This window comes from Dasypus novemcinctus, chromosome 13, assembly GCF_030445035.2.
Source record: "Dasypus novemcinctus isolate mDasNov1 chromosome 13, mDasNov1.1.hap2, whole genome shotgun sequence".
In the NCBI taxonomy this organism is placed as follows: domain Eukaryota; kingdom Metazoa; phylum Chordata; class Mammalia; order Cingulata; family Dasypodidae; genus Dasypus; species Dasypus novemcinctus.
Genome location: NC_080685.1, coordinates 91,982,784 through 92,003,973, shown reverse-complemented (window position 1 = coordinate 92,003,973; position 21,190 = coordinate 91,982,784). Strand labels below are relative to the sequence as shown.

Below are 21,190 nucleotides of genomic sequence, written 5' to 3'. Positions count from 1 at the left end.
CCTGGAGCCCCCAAAACAGGTGCTTTAGATAGCTCTTGGTGAATACTAACTGCCCCGTAGCATGAGCTGACTCCAGGAGCTCCTTACTCTGCTGCCATCTTGGCTACCTGACCCCCAATTTATTTTTGTATGTTGATTTTGTATCCTGAGACCTTGCTGAACTCATATGAGTTAACTCTTAGTCCTAAATGTTTTTTGATAGATTCCTTGGAATTTTCTCCATAGACAATCATGACATGTACAAATAGGGACACTTTAGTTTCTTATTTTCCAATCTGTATCCTGTTTATTTCGTTTTCTTTCCTTATTTGTTAGCCAGAACTCAGTACTATGTTGAATAGCAATCATGAGAATAGACATCATTGCCTTGTTCCCCATCTTAGAGTGAAATAATTCAGTCTTTCACCATTAAGTGTGATACTAGCTCTAGGGGTTTTGTTGATGTTCATTATCAAGTTGTGGAAGTTTCCTTTCTAAGTCTTCTGAAAGTTTTTAAAAAATCGTATATGGTTGTTATATTCTGTCAAATGCTTTATCTGCATCAAGTGATATAATCATGTGATATTTCTTCTTTAGCTAGTTAATATGGTGGATTACATGGATTGATTTTCAACTACTGAATAAGCCTTTTATACCTGGAATAAACTCTACTTGGTCATAATGCATTGTCTTTTTATATAGTGTTAAATTTGATTTGTTACTACTTTACTGAGGATCTTATTGTCTATGTTCATGAGGGATACTTATCTGTAGTTTTCTTGTCCTATAATGTCTTTGTCTGATTTTGGTTTATAGGTCTATACGAATATAGGTAATGTTGGTTTCAGGAAATGAGCTGGAAAGTATTCCCCACTCTTCTATGTTCTGTAAAAATTTGTGTAGAATTAGTATTTGTTCTTTATTAAATGTTAAGTAGAATTCCCCAGTGAAACACATAGGCCTGTTTGCTTGCTTGTGTTTTTTTTGGAAGGTTTTTTAAACTATAAATTGAATTTATTTAGTAGATGTAGGACTATAGAGGTTATTGATTTCTTCTTCGGTGAGCTTTGGCAAATTGTACCTTTCAACCAATTCGGAGTTATTTTTTAAGGCTGATAATGGAGTGTCATTTCTTCCAATCCAGGACATCTAGCATGTAAAATAGTTCCCCAGCTTAAAATGTCTACTATTTCCTTTAAGCACCTTCCCCTCAGCTCCCTGGTCAGAGGCATCCTGAGTCTGTGCTGCAACAGTCCTGGTCAAGAGCCACAGAGCCTGGGCACACCCACTGTATGGCTCTGAGGGTGCTGTCTTTCTCTGCACTTCTCTGACTTTGTCTTATGACTGGGGTATCCCAAAGAAAGGCCTGTGGGACAGACGTTTAGAAGGCGCCCAAGGTGAGATTGGCATCATTCTTTGGAGAATGATGGTGGGCAGAGACTGCTAACCACAGAAGTGCTGATCTTTGGACAGCCAGTGTGGAATTCCCCCTTGTGCAACTATGTCATTGAATCAAGCAACTGGGATTTCTTGTTCTTTGTTGTTGGTGGATGGATACTCAGCTCTGAGGTTTTCATATGGAAATTTAAATTAAGGGAGTGGATGTGGCGAAGCGGTTGAGCGCCTGCATCCCACACGGGAGATCCCTGGTTAAGGTTCGGTCAGGTGCCTCCTAAAAAACAAACAAGCAAAGACTAACGAAAAAAACAACTCAGGGGAGCCAATGTGGTTCAGTGTTTGAACGCCGGCTTCCCACATGCGAGGTCATTCCACCGCCCCAGCCCGCCAACCACCCCTCCCCCCCCAAATGAAATTTAGTAGGGGCCAGGTCCCCAGACGTTAGAATCTTTGCCTGCAGGGTACCACAGCAGTCCTTGTCAGGGAAACTCAATCTCTAGCCTCCTGCCTGCCGCTGGCTGGGATGTGTGGAGAGTTCCCAAACCTGGGGCAAGGGTGAGTCTCTGTTATTGCTATTATCACCCCCACGTAAATGAAAACAAAAAGCAGGGCAGAAAAAATCCTAGCTGAGGCCTCTGACTTAAAATGTAAAGGTCTTAAAAACCAAAGCCTTGAAGAAAAAATAATTCAAGGGGCCTGCAAGTTTAATAGAACACAAGAGTTTAATGATTTCCTGCGTAAGTAAACTGAATTGAATGGAACGGGAGCTGGCGGAGCCTCCTGACGCACTACCTGACCAGCAGCGGGCCCCCGCAGGTCACCCACCGACGCGCAGATCCGGGCGGGACCCGACGGGATTGGGGGTCCGCGGAGGGGAAAGGGGCAGGCACGGGCGCCCGCGCCGCCTCCCTCGGGCCCGCCCCGCCTCGCTTCAGTGCCCAGCATCGCCGCTAGAGGCAGTCGCGGCCTCCGCGGTGTCAGCGGCCGCGGAGTCGTGCGGCCCGGGTTTCCACACGGGCCCCTTTCCCTGCCGGGCCCCAGCATGGCTGCCCCCGGGGCTGCCGGCCCGGGAGCCGCCGCGCTCTCGCATTCCTGACCGCCCCGGCTCCTGAGCTCTGCTAGTCTGCTCCGGGCCAGCCCAGCAGACATGTTTGCCAAGGCCTTTCGAGTTAAGTCCAACACGGCCATCAAGGGATCGGACAGGTGAGGGAGGGAGGGGGCCTGCTCTGCCCACCGTGGCACCCAGGCATCTCTTGGGGTTCGGCTGGCCCAGAGCCCTCGCTGGGTTCGGTCTGCAGACCTGGGGAGGAGGCCGAAGGTACAGCCGGGGAAGGGACTCCAGGGGGCAGGGGTGGGTTAGACACATTTTGAGAGTGCAGGAGGAGAGGGAGCCTGTTTTCTCTCCTAGGCTCTCTTTTAAATGTTTCGGTGAGTTAAAAAAAAAAAAAAAAAAGGTTCCATCTGTGTTTATTGACTGCAGACTAAAGTATTGTGAGGGATTAAAAAAAAAAAAAAGAGGAAGGAGGAATACAGGGTCCCTCCTCTCCAAAGAGCGTAGACCCCCATGAGATGGAGCAGATGGGACAAGGAGGACTACTAAGTATATGGGGTAAAGTTCTAGTGATTACTTTCGGCGGATGAGACAGATGGAGGATGAGGTGGGAGAGGCTGAGGCACATAAGGTAAGGAGAATTATATCTGTTAAGACAGTGTCGCAAGTCACACACTGGGAATTTTGGAACCAGTGTTCTGTAGTTGTCATCCTTGGTGCACTGCTATAGCTATTTAATCATAAGCTGACAGATTTGCCAAGCTTGTCTGGGTCCAAGGGCTAGGCATGGAGTCATTCCACATTGGCTGAGTTTTCCTGTATCAGAATAACGTGGGTTGCTCACCCGGCTTCAGTTTTCTTTCTTTAAAATGGAAAGACATGATCCAGGATTGCATGAAAACACAGAAACTGGATGGGAAAGAGAAAAAGATGTTAGTTTTGGAAGAGTGTGTGAGAACAGGGCATAAAAAACAGGGCAGTCTTTCCTTGGTTCTTATTGTTTTGTAATGAGTGTTTCTGAGTCATGGGTATGTGTTAAAATCATTCATACCTGGTCTTGGTGTCCTTTCCACAGGAGAAAGCTTCGGGCTGATGTGACAGCTGCTTTCCCCACCATTGGAACTGATCAGGTCTCTGAGTTAATACCTGGAAAGGAGGAGCTCAACATTTTGAAGTTGTATGCACACAAAGGAGATGCAGTGACTGTGTATGTGAGTGGTGGTAATCCCATCCTATTTGAACTGGAGAAAAATCTATATCCAACAGGTATGGCAACTGGTCAAAGATGGCCATTTATAGTCCTTACCTGACATCTGCTTCTCTCTCCTTCCTCCATGATCTGCCTCCCATAAAACAAACAAGTACAAAATCTCTCAGTAATATGCTTAAGGATCTTTGTGGACCTAGTGTTTCTGGAATTGGTTCTCTCAAGACCATAAGCTGCTAATACAGATGGAGAGGATGGTTGCAAGTGGCAGTTCTGAGATGGAGGAGGAATGGTGAGGAGTTTATAGTGGGTTAACTAGGGATAGAGCAGAGGTTTGGAAAGGGTATAATTTCAGGGCATATAAAAATGTTCTTCAAAAAAAACTATCCCTAGCAGGATTTTCTCAAGATACTGGACAGGGACACTGAAAGGAAAGGAAAGGAAGGAAACTGGGTTAATTAAGCTATATACCCACCTGTCTTGGCAATGTACTTCAGTCAGCCCTGACTGTCTTTCCAGGATTTTTTGCTTGTTTTCTCTTTTTATAAAGATTTATTTATTTCTCTCCCCTTCTGTCCCATCCTGTTGTCTGCTCTCAGTGTCCATTCACTGTGTGTTCTTATGCTTGCATTCTTGTCATGTGACACAGGGAAACTGTGTTGCTTTTTTTGTTGCATCATCTTGCTGTATCAGCTCACTGTGTACATTGCCACTCCTGGGCGGGCTGCACTTTTCTCATGTGGGGCGGCTCTCCTTGCGGGGTGCACTCCTTGTGCGTAGGTCTCCCCTACGCAGGGGACGCCCCTGTGTGGCACGTGGCACGGCACTCCTTGCACGTGGCAGCACTGCATGTGGGCCAGCTCACCACACAGGTCAAGAGGCCCTGGGTATCAAACCCTGGACCTCCTGTATGGTAGGCGGATGCTCTGTCAGTTGAGCCACAACTGCTTCCCTGCTTATTTTCTTTGTCACAGATCCTAGGGATCTTTTCTCTTTTCTATAGTCACTAGCACCTACTTGGTCACTTGGGGCTTTTCTTTCTCCAAGTTTGGCTGGAATATCTCGTGTAGTATCTTTAGGCCACATCTACCTCCCACCTAACTTCCCTGCTGAGACTGAAGACAAACATAGGCCCTTTTTGTTCTAAGGGTTTTACTGCTAATCACCATGGAAACAGAAGGACCAAAACTCATAAACATGGGAAAGTTTCAACATCTCTTCTAGGTTGGGTCTCTGTCCTTTGGTTACTTATTTCTGAGGTAAGTGGAAGCCACATTGGGTCTCTTCCCCCACTTTTATCCACTGTGGCCTTTTTTTGCTGCTTCAGTCTAGATGGAACAAAAGATGCCTCCAGTCTCAAGTAATATCCAGTTTCTTAGGTCTTTACCTTGCTCAAGAATGAAACATTTTGGGGCCTCCCCGCACACCTTTCTGTCTGGCTTTGAATTGAGTTTCTTTTCTGTATCCTGATTAACGTGACCGCAGTGTTTTGCTTTGCCAGTTCCCTAGTGGAATAACTTTGGGTAATTAGTGTCTCCTGTGTTTCTCTTTGGACAGTGTATACCCTGTGGTCCTATCCTGATCTTCTTCCAACCTTCGTAACATGGCCTCTGGTACTCGAGAAGCTTGTGGGCGGAGCAGGTAAGAAGATTTTCTTATATTCTGGCTATTGGCTGAAATCTCCTGAGACTGATTTACAAAGTATAACCATTTCCTCTGTTTATTCATACAGTTGGAAATGGAATTTTTCTCCCTGTGTTGTTACATCTTTTACTTTGTGGGTTCTGTGGGCTCTCTGGGCCTTTCTGACTCTGTTGTAAGGCTAAAATAAGATAAGTGATGTAAAAGTACTTTGCAAGCTGCCAGATGCTATACTTAAAGTCTTTAAGCTTGAATTTAGGAAAGGAGGACAAGGTAGATCATGGTATAGGACATTCAGCCTGGTACTTGTATGACCACTAGCCTCTCCGTGGGAAAAGTGCTCAGCCTTGGGTTGCCATTTCTCATTTTCATTATTTATTACATCATTGATAAATAAGAAGTGTTCTTTTGTTGAATGAATGAATAAGTGAAGGATGAAATAAAATGAATTAGATGGAGGCAGAATATGGGTTCTGATGCTTTTGTTTTGTTTGCTGCAGATTTGATGCTGCCTGGACTAGTGGTGCCCCCTGCTGGTCTGCCTCAGGTTCAGAAGGGCGACCTCTGTGCCATTGCCTTGGTGGGGAACAGGTACTGTGCCAGCCAGCTGCCAACTTTGTGAGAATAACTTAGGTAAAAGGGGAGTACCGAGTCCAAATACATGCGAAAAAGGACTGCAAGAAAAATTAGTTCCTTTCCTCTTTAGGAAGCAGAGAGTAGGCCATCTGGGGAATGGCAGTAGGCTTGTAGGGTTTCCACACATCTGGGTGGAATGTATTTGCTATAGTTACTGTTTTGTTTTTTTTAAATTTGGAAATAATTTTAGATTTACAAAAAGCTTGCAAATATAGCACAGAGAGTTCTCATGTACCCTTCGCCCAGCTTCATCTATGTGGCAACATCTTATATAATCATGGTACAGTTATTAAAACTAAGAAATTAACGTTGGTACAATATTATTAACTAAATTACAGATTTTATTTGTATTTCCTCCAATTTTCCCACTACTGTCCTGTTTTGTTCAAGATCCAATCTAGGAAACCACACTGCCTATAGTTGTTATGACTTCTTAGTCTCCTTCTATCTGTGACATTTTCCAGTCTTTCCTAGTCTTTCATGATCTGGAGACTTTTTTCCCCTATCATCAACATCATCATCCTCTAAATATTTTTAATAACTTTATTGAGATGTAAATTACATACCATAAAGTTCCCTTATTCTAAGTGTACAATTCAATGATTGTTAGTATATTTACAGAAATGTCCATCACATCTACACTGTCTTTTTAAAAAAATAAATTAGGAGCTAATTGTGTGAACATCTGAAAAAATCCAAAGTCCCCTCATCTCACAGGCCTTTCCTCCTAGAAGTAACCATTACCGTTTTGACATGTAGCCTTGCCGGCTTTCTTCCATGTACATATATATATATGCATATAAAAATGTATGATATGGAGTATGTGTGTTAAAAATATAAACAAGCATTATAACACTATTGTGCTTTTACTTAATAGAGTGTGAACATTTACCGTATCACCACACATAGATTTGCTGAATCTTCTTACCTGCTCTGTGGTTGATGGAAGAGGTTCTCTCCTGGTAGACTTTGAGGTTGCCTCCAGTTTGTCTCTATTACCAACAATATCTTACTGATGCCTGTAGGGGCACAGGTGCCATAATTTTCTAGTGTTGATACTAAAAAACAAAACTGTTTGGTTAATGATTATGTATATTTTCTGTTACCCTATTAAAAAAACTGTCTGTTTTCACTCCCATCAGTAGGGTGTTTGGAGCCTGTTTCCTTATATTCTCACAAACACTGGATTTGATGGATCATTTTCATTTGTGCCATCCTAATGAATAACTCTCATTACTTTATAATAATGAGAAGAACTCTCATTATTATTTATATCACATTATTTTAATTACTGCTTCTTTAAGAGGGAAGGAGAGAGAGATTGTAGGCATGGGAGGAGAGATCATTGTTTTAAGATCTTATTTTCACCACTCACATTATCCTATTTTCCTTGAACCTTTTGGAACCAAGTATTTAGAAATGTTTCCTTTCTTGTTTAACTGTAGCAAAAATTACATCTGAAAAGAGTGGTGCTGTCATTATTCCGCCCCCCAGGATTCTGTCCAATATTGGAGAAAACTAGGCTGGAGGGATATTTGACCCGGTCATTGTGGCCTATAGAGTCTCTGTGGGGATGAATCTTGGGGTTGTTCATGGCAAGTCACATTCAGTATGTTTTTCTGACTTTGGAATTTTTGAGCTCTTGACCCTTCTGGGGGTGAAAAGAAAAGCCCCCCTCTTTTAAGACCTGGGGAAGAAACCAGATTCAGAATTTCTGAGGGTGGAAACTGACCTAAGGTGCTAGAAGTAAAGCCACCAGGATTAGCAAAAAATCTTAGGTTCAGGTGTTGGGACCTCTGCCCTTGTATCTTTTCCTTTGAACCCAGGCCATCCTGTTGGGTTCGGGAATTCCACGGCCACCCCCCACCCCCACCTCCCCCAGTATCCAGTTAGTTACTTGTCCTCATAGGCAATGTGTGGTCAAGGTTTGTGTTGCACTGAGTTGGCAGAGATCACTCATTTGGGCTCTGAAAATTATTTGGGTATTTACTATAAATTTGATTTTTCATATTCTGGAAACATCCAGTTTTTAGATAGATGGTCATACAGAGCATGCTCTGTTATAAAGAACCAGTGCAGAAGGAACCTCCCTAGTTGACTCCACTGTTTGCTTCTTCTCTCTTCCCTGTGGCATCCTTCTGCCTTACAGTGTATGAATTTTAGCCCTTCTGAACTGATAGGAAGGCTTTGCCTTCTTTAAGGTTGGGGAGCAATTTATGTTTTTGGAATTTAAAAAAAAGTAACTTTAAATATCTTTCCAAGTCCTGCTTGGATTTAATTCCTCATAGGACTAAACTAAGGCAGTGATAACAAATGTAGGGGAGTTCTCTATACAGAGGGTCACGTTTGGTCAACCGGTTTTTGAAAGTAGTATTTGGATATTATCCCTTGAAGAAACTTGAGACTGGACTGAGTTTAGTTTTGTGAGACAAGTGGATGCTTCACATTTGTAGCCATGGTGCATCTGCCACCTGTGTGGAAAGATGGTTATGACGTGTGCCCTCCAGCAGACTTTCCCTGAGCCTCATCTCTGGCCTCCCTCTTAGAGCCCCCATTGCAATTGGAGTTGCCGCCATGTCTACAGCTGAGATGCTGACTTCAGACCTGAAGGGAAGGGGCTTCTCCATGCTCCACACTTACCAGGACCACTTGTGGTGGGTACTGTGTTCCTTCCGTTTTACTGAGAGCCGTGGTGGGTAAAGAAAGTATTAGGGGGAGCAGATGTAGCTCAAGTGGTTGAGCCCCTGCTTCCCACATATAAGGTCCCGGGTTTGATCCCTGGTACCTCCTAAAAACAAAACAAGCAAATGAAAAAAACCAACTCTCATTGGGGAGCAGGTGTAGCTCAGTGGTTGAGTGCCTGCTTCCCATGTACAAGCTGCTGGGTTCAATTCCCGATACCCCCTAAGAAAGTATGGGGCCTGAGATTCAGAAGTGAGTGGGTTGGTCCCAGCCATGCCCTTAGGCAACTTGCTGATCTCCAGATTAATTTCCTTACCAGGTGTGGAGAAGAGAATTTTTTGGACAAGAAATTTGAACTGAATTTTTTTCTAGGTAAATTATAGACTCCTAGACCTGGAAGAACTTAGGTTTTGTCTCTTCTGCCCCTCAGTGTCGTGCTGTTTGTCAATTTTGATGACTCCAGTCTGGCCTTATATGCCACACATTTCAGGCATCTCCTGGCCCCATGAGGAGTGCTCAAGAATTCTCACTTCTGAATCCAAATCAAAGCAGAGCAGATGCTCAGGCACCAGAATGATAACCTGATCACTGCTATATTATTCACTTGTCACAGTTCAGATCTCCTCAGCATGGACAAACACCATCTCCTTGTAACTGGTGCTTTTCTAGAACTGTTCACCAGTTTAGTTTCTTGTCAGTATACCAAAACAGTAAACAGCACTTTTCTCAAAGTACTGCTTCTCTTACCTTAACTTTTGGCCAAGGGTTGTGGCCTACTAGTATAGAGTCATCCTTACATTTTCTAGAACCACCTTGCATTTATTTATTTAACAAGTATTAGTCGAGCCCTACTTTGCTGGAGCCACCACCTCATTAGCTTGTGTATTACGGGATATTTGAGGCTGCTGGTCTCCTAGCACCGTGTTTTCTGAGCTACAGCTGTCCAGGCCATGCCGTCTAAGGTGGAGACAACGCGTATTTCAGTAGCTGCCATACTCACCCACCTCCTGCCCCACTTTTTTTTTTTTTCAATGTTCATGGTGTTTACCTGATTAGAATTACTTCAGTGTACACATGGGCTCATAGTTAATAACACAAATAAGCCTTGCTGCTGCTATTAGTTAAAACTTAGTTCAATCTATATAATCTTGCCTGAGATAAAGCCTTTTGTTTTATCTGCTATGTGGTGTTGGTTTTTGTTTTTTTTTTCTTTTCCTATGGCTTGGTGGTATAAAACCATGGTAATTCCTATACTGCAAGTTAGACTGTATTTTGTTTGAACACAGAAGCACTTGATTTTTTCAGTCCTTGAGCAGTGCCAGCATCTGTTTTGTTACACACTCTGAGCCTTGGGTTTGCATTTGACCAAACTGGCACTACAGGTGGATTTACTATCTTAATTTTCTCATTTATTAAAAATGGTTGTGTTATTTTTAACTCATATGACAGGAATACTTTTGGGGGCTTATTTTAAATTGTTTCTTTAATCTTTATCTCTGTCTATTAATAATATTATTATTCTTTTGGGATAGGGAGGAGGCAAGATTTATTCTCCCCATTTCAGAGATGAGGAAACTTGAGGCATGGGTTTTTTTCCTGGTCCCAAAATTGAAAATAGAGTTGAGATGAGCGCACAGGCTCTCTGTTCTCTCCTGGCCTTTCCTGCCCACTGGCTCCTGTCTCAGCTGGCTGGCTGACTGTGGCTCACCAGGGCTGGAGAGTGTGTGGCTACTGCTCGGTGTCTCTGACATGAGATTTTTCCAGGCGGTCTGGAGACAAGTCCTCTCCACCTTCCATTGCTCCACTGGCCCTGGATCCCCCAGACCCCAGTGAAGAGAAGGGGTCCACCCAGGTGGACCCCGCCCTGCAGGGAAACATGAGGCGCCTGAGCCTGCAGGCAGAGGAGGAGCATGGGGAGCGTCACCAGGTGTGTGAGGACAAGTCCCCATCAGAAGCCTCCGAAGACACCAGTGTCGGGGGCCTGAACCAAGACAGCCTGGATGGCAAGACCCCACAAGGTATGGTGCTGGGAGGAGAGCGGAGGCAGGGGCCCATCTCCCCTCCTCTCAACTGAGGACACGGAGTCCTCCACTCTGCCTTGGCTGGAGTGGCACGAAAGCTCCAGGAGAGGAGTCGAAGGTAGCCCAGCAGCCCCCTCGCATCTTGCCCTGGCATCTTTTCCCACTTAAGGCCTGTCTCCCTGGATGCCAGTCTACCCTTGCATTTGGAGTATTTCCACCCACAGAGCCCTCTAAGATTTCCTCTGGCTCTGAATTCCCTGGATGAACTGTCCTAGCTTGGTGGGACTTTGTGACTTAACTGCTTCTCTGGCATCAGCCCTTTTCAAAGACTCAGTGCCCAAGAGAGTCTGTGAGTGTTGGTACCTGGGAATGGGCTCTTTTCACAGCCAGGGGCGTGAGGGAGGGGTAGACCTGGACGGGGGAGCTTTCTGCTCCTGCACCAGGCATTCTGCTTCTCTCAAGAAGGATGTGGTTCTTGTCTTCTCCTTGCAGAGCACATGGACGAACTGTTAGAGCAATGCTTCTTGCATGCTTTGAAGTGCCGGGTCAAAAAGGCTGACCTCCCCTTACTCACCAGCACTTTCCTTGGCAGCCACATGTTCTCCTGCTGGTATGGAAGGGACAGATATGGGATGGAGGCCAGGAACTGGGTTTCACTCTTATTCCTTGGCAGTGGGACAGGACGGGGCTGATGGGGGCGGGTGGGGGGGGCTTGATTAGGGAAATGCTGTGGAAAGAATGCAGTGGAGGGTTGATCTAACACAAAAATTGGGTCCTGAGTTTTAAAAATTTAAATTCTAGCCCGTGAAAGGATGCTGAGGAAATGGAAGGTTAAGATTTCCTGTAAAGCCCAAGGCTGTCCCCTGAGAATCCTAGGTTCTCTGAAGCCTGTCTCTGCCTCGGTGATTCTGGGCTCTCTCCCAGGAATCAGGCAGCGTGTCCTGTATAGGACATGTCCCGGGGCAGCCTCTTTGCCAGGAGGCTTCTACTAGAACATTCACAGCTAACACCAGCCCACGCACACTTCTCTTGAAAAGTGGGCAGGCTAGATTATGTTCTATCGGAAGGACACACCTTACCCCCAAACCCAAGCCCCCAGGAGAGGCAGGATTTCATGTAGATGGAGCCTGGACTTTGAAGACTGACCCTCTGGGCTCAAATGTCAGCTCCCCAGGCTGCATGAACTAATTACCAGGCTTTTCTGAGTCTGAATTTCCAGTACTCATAGGATTAATGTAAAGATTAAAGAACCTGACATGTAACGAGCACTCGGTAAATATTACCATGTCAGGAGGTTTGCTTATTGATTTTTACCATGCGACTGAACTTCTTTCTGAGAACCTTGCTCCGCTTTTTGAAAGTGGCTTTGATGTGGTTCTCTTCCAATTTACACTGGGGCTTCTTTAAGGCATCCTGCACAAGCAAGGGATCTGGAGCATGTGGTGGAATATGTGGTGATTTGTCCTAACTTTGCTGTTTGGAAGTAACTGGTAAAAGGGGGTGAGGCCTTTAGTCCTGGTGTATTCTCTAGGGTAGAGGTTCTTAGCCTGGGGTAGGTTCTATAAAGTCACCCAGTGTTGTTGTGTGCCACAAATTGAGCGATGTAAGTTCTGGGGAGAGGAGGAGATTATGGCTTTCATCAGGTACCTCTCCCCCAAAACGAATTGCTCTAGTCCAGGGGTCAGCAAACTTTTTCTGTAAAGGGCCAGGCTACTCAACTCTGCAGTCATGGTACTGGCCCAACCATAAACAGTATATAAATGAATGGGTGTGACTGGCTTTGACCTGCCTGATGTAGTTTGCTGAAGTCTGCTGTAGGACCTGGCAGCCCACGGCCAGCTTGGTGTTGGAAAGATTGACCTTAAGGTGGAATTTCCAAGGCCACAGAAGGTTGTCTGGCTTGAGAGGAATTTAGAGCTATATCCAATATGGTGGCCAGTAGCCACATGTGGCTCTTTAAATGTAAATTATTTCAAACTGAATAAGAGTTAACATTCGATTTCTCAGTTGCATGAGTCACATTTCCAGTGCTTAGGAGCCACGTGCTTACCATATTAGGCAGCACAGGTGTGGAACATTTGATAATCACAAAAAGTTCTGTTGTACAGCACTGATCTACTAGAGTGCCCCATGGTCTGCATTGTGCCTGGCGCCACCCAGGACAGAGAGTTCTGGAATAGGGACCTCTCACTGAAGGTAGGGGAGGCAGGCTGAGGAAAGGGTCCTCCTCTTAGCGTCAGGCAGGCCTCACCACTGTGGCTGTACTGGCCTAACTTGCCTTTTCCGTCTGCCATCAGCCCTGAAGGACGGCAACTGGATATAAAGAAGTCAAGCTTCAAAAAGGTAAGCAGGTCCCTTCCCTGATGCCCTCAGAGAGTTGTGCAGAGGACACGGATGACGTGAGCATGGAGACTAGGAAGCTCGTGATACAGGGGGCAGATTAGAATGAAGCTTTTTATTCCAGTCTAAGGGGTTCGAAAGCAAACTTCCTGGGCTGAGGCACTCGGGTGGCACCCGCTCCCCTCTCCCTTTTTGACCCCTTTCTATCCAGTTAGGTTCCTGAAAGGCGTAACCAGTTAGTTTTTAGCCCCTTGGTGGGAGCCTCCCCCTTCCTGATGGCTGAGGGCAGAGATGGTTTTATGCCCCTCCGCAGTCCCTGCCCGCCTCGGGCTCTGGCACATCGCAGGTGCGCAGTATGTGTGTGGGATCACTGCAGTCCCCTACCACTGGCCCTCTCTCCCTCAGCTCTCTAAGTTCCTGCAGCGAATGCAGCAGGAGCAGATTATACAGGTGAAGGAGCTGAGCAAAGGGGTGGAGAGCATTGTGGCAGTGGACTGGAAGCACCCGAGGTGAGTGCAGGGGCCTCGTCACCAGAGCTCAGCTGACCCCAGCGCACGGGGCCGTGGACTGGGGAGTGCCTCGATACCGGTATAAAATGTGTTTTTTTTTCCCTTCTGCTGGGTTTTAGGATTACATCTTTCGTCATACCCGAGCCCTCCCCGACCTCCCAGACTATCCAGGAGGGTAGCAGGGAACAGCCCTATCACCCTCCAGATATAAAATCCCTCTACTGTGTCCCAGTCAACATGACCCTGCTCTTCCAGGAGTCTGGCCACAAGTGAGTCTTTGGAGAGCAGCCCTTCTCCGCCTGCTCGGTGTTCTGGCCTGCAATTCCTCTCATCCTGAGTAGTGTTCTCTTATGACTTGGCAAAACCTGCTCTGCCCCTGTTCTCCCTTTCTCCCAAATCCAGCTTCAAGCCTTCCCTGGGAAGTTTCACTGAACTAAGTAGAGGAGGGAGTAGGCTTCTCCTTTTTCTACCTATAATTATTCTTCACACAGTCCTGCTTGCCTCAGTCAGGAAAAGGGAAGAAAATAAAGGTTAGAAAGCCGAGGGCAGCTACCTGCTGAGCAGGGGAAGAGTCTGGGTAGTTGCCTGCTGTTTCCCAGCCCAGCCTGAACTAACCCGCCTGGTCACTTCTCACCCAGGAAGGGGAGCATTCTTGAGGGCAGTGAGGTCCGAACGATCATCATTAATTACGCCAAGAAAAATGACCTGGTTGATGCCGTCAACAAAAAGTGAGTGGAGAGTGGGAAGAACTCTGTCTCGTTGGGTGTTACTTTTTAGCGAACATATACACGTTCGGGAGGATGCCCGGGATGGAGGGGAACATAGAGAATCACAGCATTTCAGCAGTAATCAAGATGAGTGCTTTCCAGACGTGGTCTAGGGACCCCTAGAATTCTTGCCCAGGGTCTTCAGATCCATGTGTGCTTTGAGCATTGACTGTAGACTGAATAAATAACACATCCACTTGTGGTTCTCAAACGCGGATGCTATTGTGAGTAATAAAAGGCAGACTTCTTTTAAAAATATTACTGAAGTCCTTGTAGCTTTTTGGTTTTCTCTATTTTCTTAGTAAGTGGATACAGAAGTTCAGCTACCAAATGAAGGGGGTCCATTAATTTTTGTTTTTACTTTTATTATTTTATTTTATTTTAATTTAATTTTAAATTAATTTTAATTTTACTGTGATTTTACCAGGGGTCAGATATTGAACCCAGGACTTTATATGTGGGAAGCCAGTGCTCAACCCACCGAGCCACATCGGCTCCCCTGAGTTGTTTTTTTTTGTTTGTTTTGCTTATTTTGTTTGTTTGGTTTTTTTAAGGGGGTTTTGGGAACTAACCTGGGAACTCAGCAGTTGCTCAACTTCTTGAATCACATCTACTCCCCCTTTTTTATTTTAAAAAGATATCCCCATTATTGAAAAGTTGGAAATTACTGACTTAATTTAATACTCTACTTTTAGAGATTACCCTCTTCCTGTCTTCCTTCCTAGCCTACCGTGAAACAAAGCCTAGAAGGCTAATTACCTGTGGTCACTGGGTTAGTAGCAGAACTGAGCTAAGAATCCTTGTCTCCTGATTTATCCTATCCACTCTCCCTTGTGCTGCTGGCATCTTCTTCTAGGAAAGCTTACTTGCACTGCTTGATGGACTGTGGTCCCATAATTGGTTGTGATTTTGAGTCACAGTATAAGGGACCTGTAAAGAAATGAACCCTGAGTTGGCCCTTGAATCAGAAGGGGTGGGTCTCTTAGATTTCTTTATTGCTTCTTTTCCTTTAGTCTCGTGAAGTTGGATCCCATCCTATGTGACTGCATCTTAGAGAAAAATGAACAGCACACAGTCCTGAAGCTTCCATGGGATAGTCTCCTGACCAGGTAACAGGGGATTAGCAGCCCCTCTCTAACTTTTCTGTTGTCTCTCCTTAGTATTTATTGTACTGAACTTTAAAAGTATCGATATCTTAGTCTCTTTCTTTCCATAATTCATACCATGTCAGTACCTGTAAACACAGGCTTAGGCAATATGGAGGGTATTTGGTACAATTTGAGTCAATGCAATGTAGGAGACCTTGAGAGGGAAAGAGAAAAAGAACTTTCATGAAAAATAAGAACTTCGAAAAGATTTAGAAGCAAAAAGAACGCTGGGAGGAATTATCTTAAAGCCTTCAGGAAGGATTCATAATACCTCTTCTTTTCTGCAGAACCATAATTGAAGATCATTTATATCAGGAGATGGCAAACTACTGCCCATGGGCCAAATCTGTTTTATTGGAACACAGCCACAACCTTTCATCTCTGTATTATCTGTGGCTACTTTGGGGCTACAGTAGCATAGTTGAATAGTTGTGACAGAGACCGTGTGGTCTGCAAAGCCTGAAATTTTTCTGTGGCTCTTTATGGAAAAAGTTAGCCAACTCCAAATTATATGATGGCAAGAGAAAAATTTGTAAGATGAAAGGTAGAGCTTTCTTGTGGTAAAGGTGATTCATTATTGAAATGTGTCAACACTGTGAAGCCGCACCTGGGCGCAGTAGGCTGGGGAAGGCAAATTCTTGAGACAGGTAGGATCATCTCCACAAAGTGCTGGCAGATTCTTAGGAGACCAGCCCGCGGGCAGTTTCCAAGTGCTCAAGTCACTGATGTCCCCTTCCTCGCATCGGTGTTATCAGCCTTGGCTGCACTTAGAAATCATCTGGGGAGCCTTAACACATCTCCATGGCTGAGTGCTACCCCTAAAGATTCCGATTCAGTTGGCCTCGGCTACCGCTCCCTAGGTGATTTGAAGGAGTGCAATGTGCAGCCAAGGTTGGAAACCACTGCCTTGCCAGAACAGCTTACACTCCACTGCCCGCTGGTAGTGGGGAATGAGGAAATGGCTTTCTCAAGTCTTCAACTCATTAATTCCCTTTGTTTCAGATGTTTGGAAAAATTGCAGCCTGCCTATCAAGTGACCTTTCCCGGACAAGAGCCCATTGTGAAGAAAGGGAAAATCTGTCCAATTGACATCACCCTAGCACAGAGAGCTTCTAATAAAAAGGTAATTTTTAAAAAAAAGATTTATTTATTTATTTATCGCACTCCCCCCCCCCACCAGTTGTCTGTTCTCTGTGTCTATTTGCTGTGTGTTCTTCATCTGCTTCTGTTGTTGTCAGCGGCAGGGGAATCTGTGTTTTTTTTGTTGTGTCATCTTGCTGCATCAGCTCTCCGTGTGTGCGGCTCCATTCTTGGGCAGGCTGCACTTTCTTTCACACTGGGTGGCTTTCCTTATGGGGTGCACTCCTTGCGTGTGGGGCTCCCCTACGCGGAGGACACCCTAGCGTGGCAGGGCACTCCTTGCACGGATCAGCATTGTGTGTGGGCCAGCTCCACACCGGTCAAGGAGGCCCAGGGTTTGAACCGTGGGCCTCCCATGTGGTAGACGGATGCCCTAACCACTGGGCCAAGTCCGCTTCCCTGAAAAGGTAATTTTAAAAAGACAGGTGAGGATGGTAATTTAATGCCCTTGCTAGGTCCTAGTCTCTCTAACATGATCCTGAGATTTGTAGATTGGCCTCACATGTCTCAAAGGTTGTTAATGAAACACATGTTTGTGTGCCTGGACTGGACCCCAACACTGCCCTCCAGGATTTTGTGCTAGGAAGCTTGCTGGACCCTGGTTCCCAAAGTAAACAAGGCTTTATTTTTACATTTTTTTCCTTAGAACTATGTTATAGGCTGTCATAAATTTTGTTGCCTCTTGGGCCTTGCTCAATGAAAATAACTTGCAAAGAATTGCTGAAGGAACTGAGTCCATTTAGCCTGGCAATAAGAAGTCATAGGGAACAAGTAACATCTGTCCCCAAATATGTGAAAAGCTATTCTTTGGAAAAGGAGTGCACTGTATGCCTTAAGAAGACAGAAATAGGATTATTGGATGGAAATTCCAGGAAGACAGGCATTGCTTCAAAATAAGGAAATTTCTAGTCAGGTACTGTTAAGAATGTGGGTTTTGGGATTAGAGACTTGGGTTCAAATGCAGCCATTGCCTCACTGCTTGATCTTGAGCAAGTTGCTTAATCTCCTTTTGCCTAGTTTCCTTGTGTGAAAAGCAGGGATAATTCCTATCTTGGAAGGCACTGTTAGGATCAGATGCAGGCTCCTGTACGTTAGTGTGTTACACATGGGTGAAGCACTGAGAATGGGACTTGGTAGATCAGGCTTTGGTAAATGAGAACCAGTAACGATAACCTTAATCTTGAGCAACAGCGACTTTTTCTTGAGTGTTTAATTATGTGCCAGACCCTGTAGTAATTTCTATGCATATTGGCCAATTTAAACACTAAAGTTTTATTAATAACAGAATTGTCCAAAATTGCAATTGGTGTTTCATAAAATAGTGAGCTATTTTTTGGAGGTCTTGAAGCAAATATTAGGTGGCCATTTATTGGGGGAGTATCAGCAGGGCTTTGTACATGAGGTAGGGGCTGGAATGTATGTGCCTGCTGATTGCCTCTTGGGTCCGAGATGCTCTTGGTCTGGAATCCCTAGACTAGCCTAAGGTTATCTGGAACTTTTATGGATTTGTTAGCAACCCTCCCCTCCTCCCCATACCTGATGGCACCACACGTTACCATCTCTAGTCATAAAGGAGAATTTGTTTTAACGCAATAGGGGAGACAATTGTGTTTTTAAAAATATTTATATTTTACTTTTTCTTAATCTCAAACTCATATTTATTTGTGAAGTTGATGAATAATAGAAAAATGCATGTGTGTTGACCAGATACTTGAGGATATTAAGGAATTATTGCTCATTTATTTTCAGATGTGATAATGGTTTTATTTGAAGGTGAAAAGAAACCCTTATCTTTTATGTTATATATATTGAAATATTTATAGATGAAATGATCTGATGTCTAGGATTTACTTTAAAGTAATACAGGATCGAGATGGATGAATCAAAGTTGGCCATGAGTTTATAATTGTTGAAGAAACTGGTGATGTATACCTGGGGGTTCATCTTACTGTTCTACTTCTATGTTTTTAATTTTTAAAATATGTTTTTCTTTTTTAAAGTGCATTATGTCTCTATTCCACCCAATTAAAACATGTATATGGGTGGAGTGGAGAGAATTTGGAAGCAGAAAATAAGTTATTGGAATGAAAAGGCACTGCGGCCAGAGGCAAGGAAACCGCCTCGAGCGCGGGGGCGCGGAGGCATCTGTCCAGGAGGCCTCTGGAGGAAGGGGGGACCTGCGGTCGCGCTCACCGCCCGTCTATTTGTCCTGACTCCCCCAGGTGACTGTGGTGAGGAACTTGGAGGCCTACGGTCTGGAGCCCTGCTCGGTGGCTGCCATCCTCCAGCAGCGGTGCCAGGCCAGCACCACCGTCTCCGCCACCCCCGGGTCCAAGGACGGCCTGCAGGTCCAGATCCAGGGAAACCAGATTCACCACCTTGGCCGGCTGTTGCTTGGTGAGTGTCCCCTCTGGGGAGGCAGAAGCGTCGGTCTAATTTGGCAAAAATCTTTCTGCCAGCTCCACTCAGTACAGTTATCATAATCCCAGTTTATTTTTATATATAAATATGTGTTTCTATTTTGCCATATAGTTTTTATCAGGTGCTGTCCCATCCCAGTCTCCACAGACAGGTAGGATGGGACTATTATCCCCATTTGAGAGATGAGAAAAACGAGATTGAGAGAACAAGGCACATATCAGCTGGCAAGAGGTGGAGCCAAGTTTGAACAGGTCCTTAGACCCCATATTGAGTGTTCTCGCCACCATCCAATTAGAGTAGCTTTCTTCCCAGTCTGCCCTTCTGATAAAACCCACAGTGCAGTAGGCCCTTTGCTGGGCTCTGTGCAGGCGTGATCGCTTAATCATAATGGCACTGCAGAACTGTCATCTTAGTTGGCAGGTGGGGAAACTGAGGTTCAGAGAAGTGCAGTGCCTTGCCCCGAGATCGACAGCGAGTGCTGTGGCTGGGTTCTCAATGTGGATTTGTCAGACTCTGGAGTCTAAGTTCTTTCTACCAACCCTGGTCCCCCAGCCCTGTTTGTCCTCAGTTCAAACCATCCTCCTCCTCTCTGCCTGGGTCAGCTTCCTAAAACAAACACATCATCCCCTCTTAAAAACAAACACAAAAGACCTTTTCCCAGACTGACCCCAATCTTCCATTTTGGCTCTTCGGCAGCTCCCACTCCCTGACCCCGGGCCTATGCCGTGCAGGACTCCTTGCTCTTCCCCAGATACGCCAGGCACTTTTACACTGTGGGCTTTTCGCTGTGCTATCCCCCTGCTTAGGGTGTCCTCCCACAAACTAAGTCTGCCTGTCCTAAAGGGCTCCCTGGCCCAGCTCAAGGGTCAAATGAAGGCTGTCCCCGAGCATGGCCCATGGTTTCCTGTGCTTCCTAAATTAGGATTTAAAAAAATTGCTAATGTAGCACTTTCCAAGAATATTTATATTTCTGGTTAGTATCTGCAGCTTGGCTAAGTTTTACTAATGTCTGAACCTTGCCCCCCCCACCACCACCACTAGACTGAACTCCTTAAGGGCAGATAGACCTGGCCTTCTTCCTTCTTTTTTCATCTTGGCAGTAAATGCTCAGTAGGCAAATTTATTTATGGCCCAAGGCAGGGTCCAGCAGTTAGCTGCTAGGATCGATCCCCTTTATGAGAAGAACTTCATATGAGGTGCTGAGAAGAAATACAGAGGACAGTAGACAAACACATGCTTGATCACAGACACATAGACACACACTCACATGTTCTCTCTCAGGAGAAAATTATAAATGCCCAAAGTACCCCTAGGAAGTAGCTCTCAGTGTGAAAATTGCTGAAACGCACACTTCAGCCTTGAGGTGTAGGGATAAGTGTCCTTCCCTGGAGGCTGCCCTGACAAGTGGGGTTTTGCCCTGGGTTTGGAAGAGCAGATCAGATGATGGAAATTGTTTGAACAGAGGTTCGGCGGCTGCGATGAGCGCGTGGTGGGCCTGCGAGGGGCCAGGAGGCTGGCTATGTGGAGTCGGGCCAGGGGTTCAGGGCCAAGGAAGGAGACGGTGAGACCTAGCGGGGAGAAAGGGGGACAGTAGGACAGCAAGCCTGGCCGCTCCACTGAGGGCTTTCTGCTTTTGGATTGTAGAAGAGTATCACCTCCCTCGAAAATACATCCAAGGCCTCGAAAAGGCCCCCAAGCCTGGCAAGAAGAAGTGACAGACTCTTGTTTCATGCGACGGTACCTGTGGAAATCTAAGCTCTGGGCTGGTAATTTATATGAGCCTTTTCAGCTTTTGCAAAGAAAAAATATAATTCTTTACCACAATAAATTTTTATTCTAATCTAAATTTGATTTCCTTCTTATTTCCTCCACTTAACTAAAATGTCACACTGAATTTTAACGTCAGGCATTTTAAATTGATGGAAGGGGCTGGAGTAGAGTGCCTTTTCTGTTCATGTGGTTTCAAGATTTCTTCCCTCCCCTGCTTTCAAGACAGGACAGGCTGTTTAAAGTCCAGGCAGATGGGCCTTCCTGTTTATAAAGCCCCTCTAGCAAATATGCCACAGCCTCTTGCGCATCTGTTCCTATTACCTAATTAACCTCCTAGCCCCAAAATAGTTCCTTCATATCTCTAAAGCGTTATTCATATAGAAAACAGAACCCAGCTGTTCTCTGTCATCAACCAGGGCAACTGAGTGACCCTAAATTGCAGACTTTCGGCTAGATAGAGATAAGAAGCAGTAAAGGCAC

General features: G+C 45.3%; 1 protein-coding gene across 2 annotated transcripts; it reads left to right on the top strand.

Annotated features, from left to right (window-relative positions):
* The first annotated feature begins 2,330 nt into the window (after window positions 1–2,330).
* Window positions 2,331–20,786, top strand: EIF2D (eukaryotic translation initiation factor 2D). Of its 2 annotated transcripts, XM_058275121.2 has the most exons (15): window positions 2,331–2,580; window positions 3,504–3,694; window positions 5,193–5,276; window positions 5,777–5,867; window positions 8,459–8,566; window positions 10,359–10,612; window positions 11,108–11,225; window positions 12,913–12,958; window positions 13,361–13,464; window positions 13,584–13,733; window positions 14,103–14,192; window positions 15,245–15,340; window positions 16,382–16,502; window positions 18,742–18,916; window positions 20,585–20,786. In XM_058275121.2, exons 1-15 carry the CDS (start codon window positions 2,525–2,527, stop codon window positions 20,653–20,655), a joined length of 1,755 nt encoding a protein of 584 aa, XP_058131104.1. In that variant the 5' UTR covers window positions 2,331–2,524; the 3' UTR covers window positions 20,656–20,786. The 2 variants fall into 2 exon arrangements, with proteins under 2 accessions (XP_058131104.1, XP_058131105.1); XM_058275122.2 differs by lacking the exon at window positions 13,584–13,733.
* The last annotated feature ends 404 nt before the right edge of the window (window positions 20,787–21,190 follow it).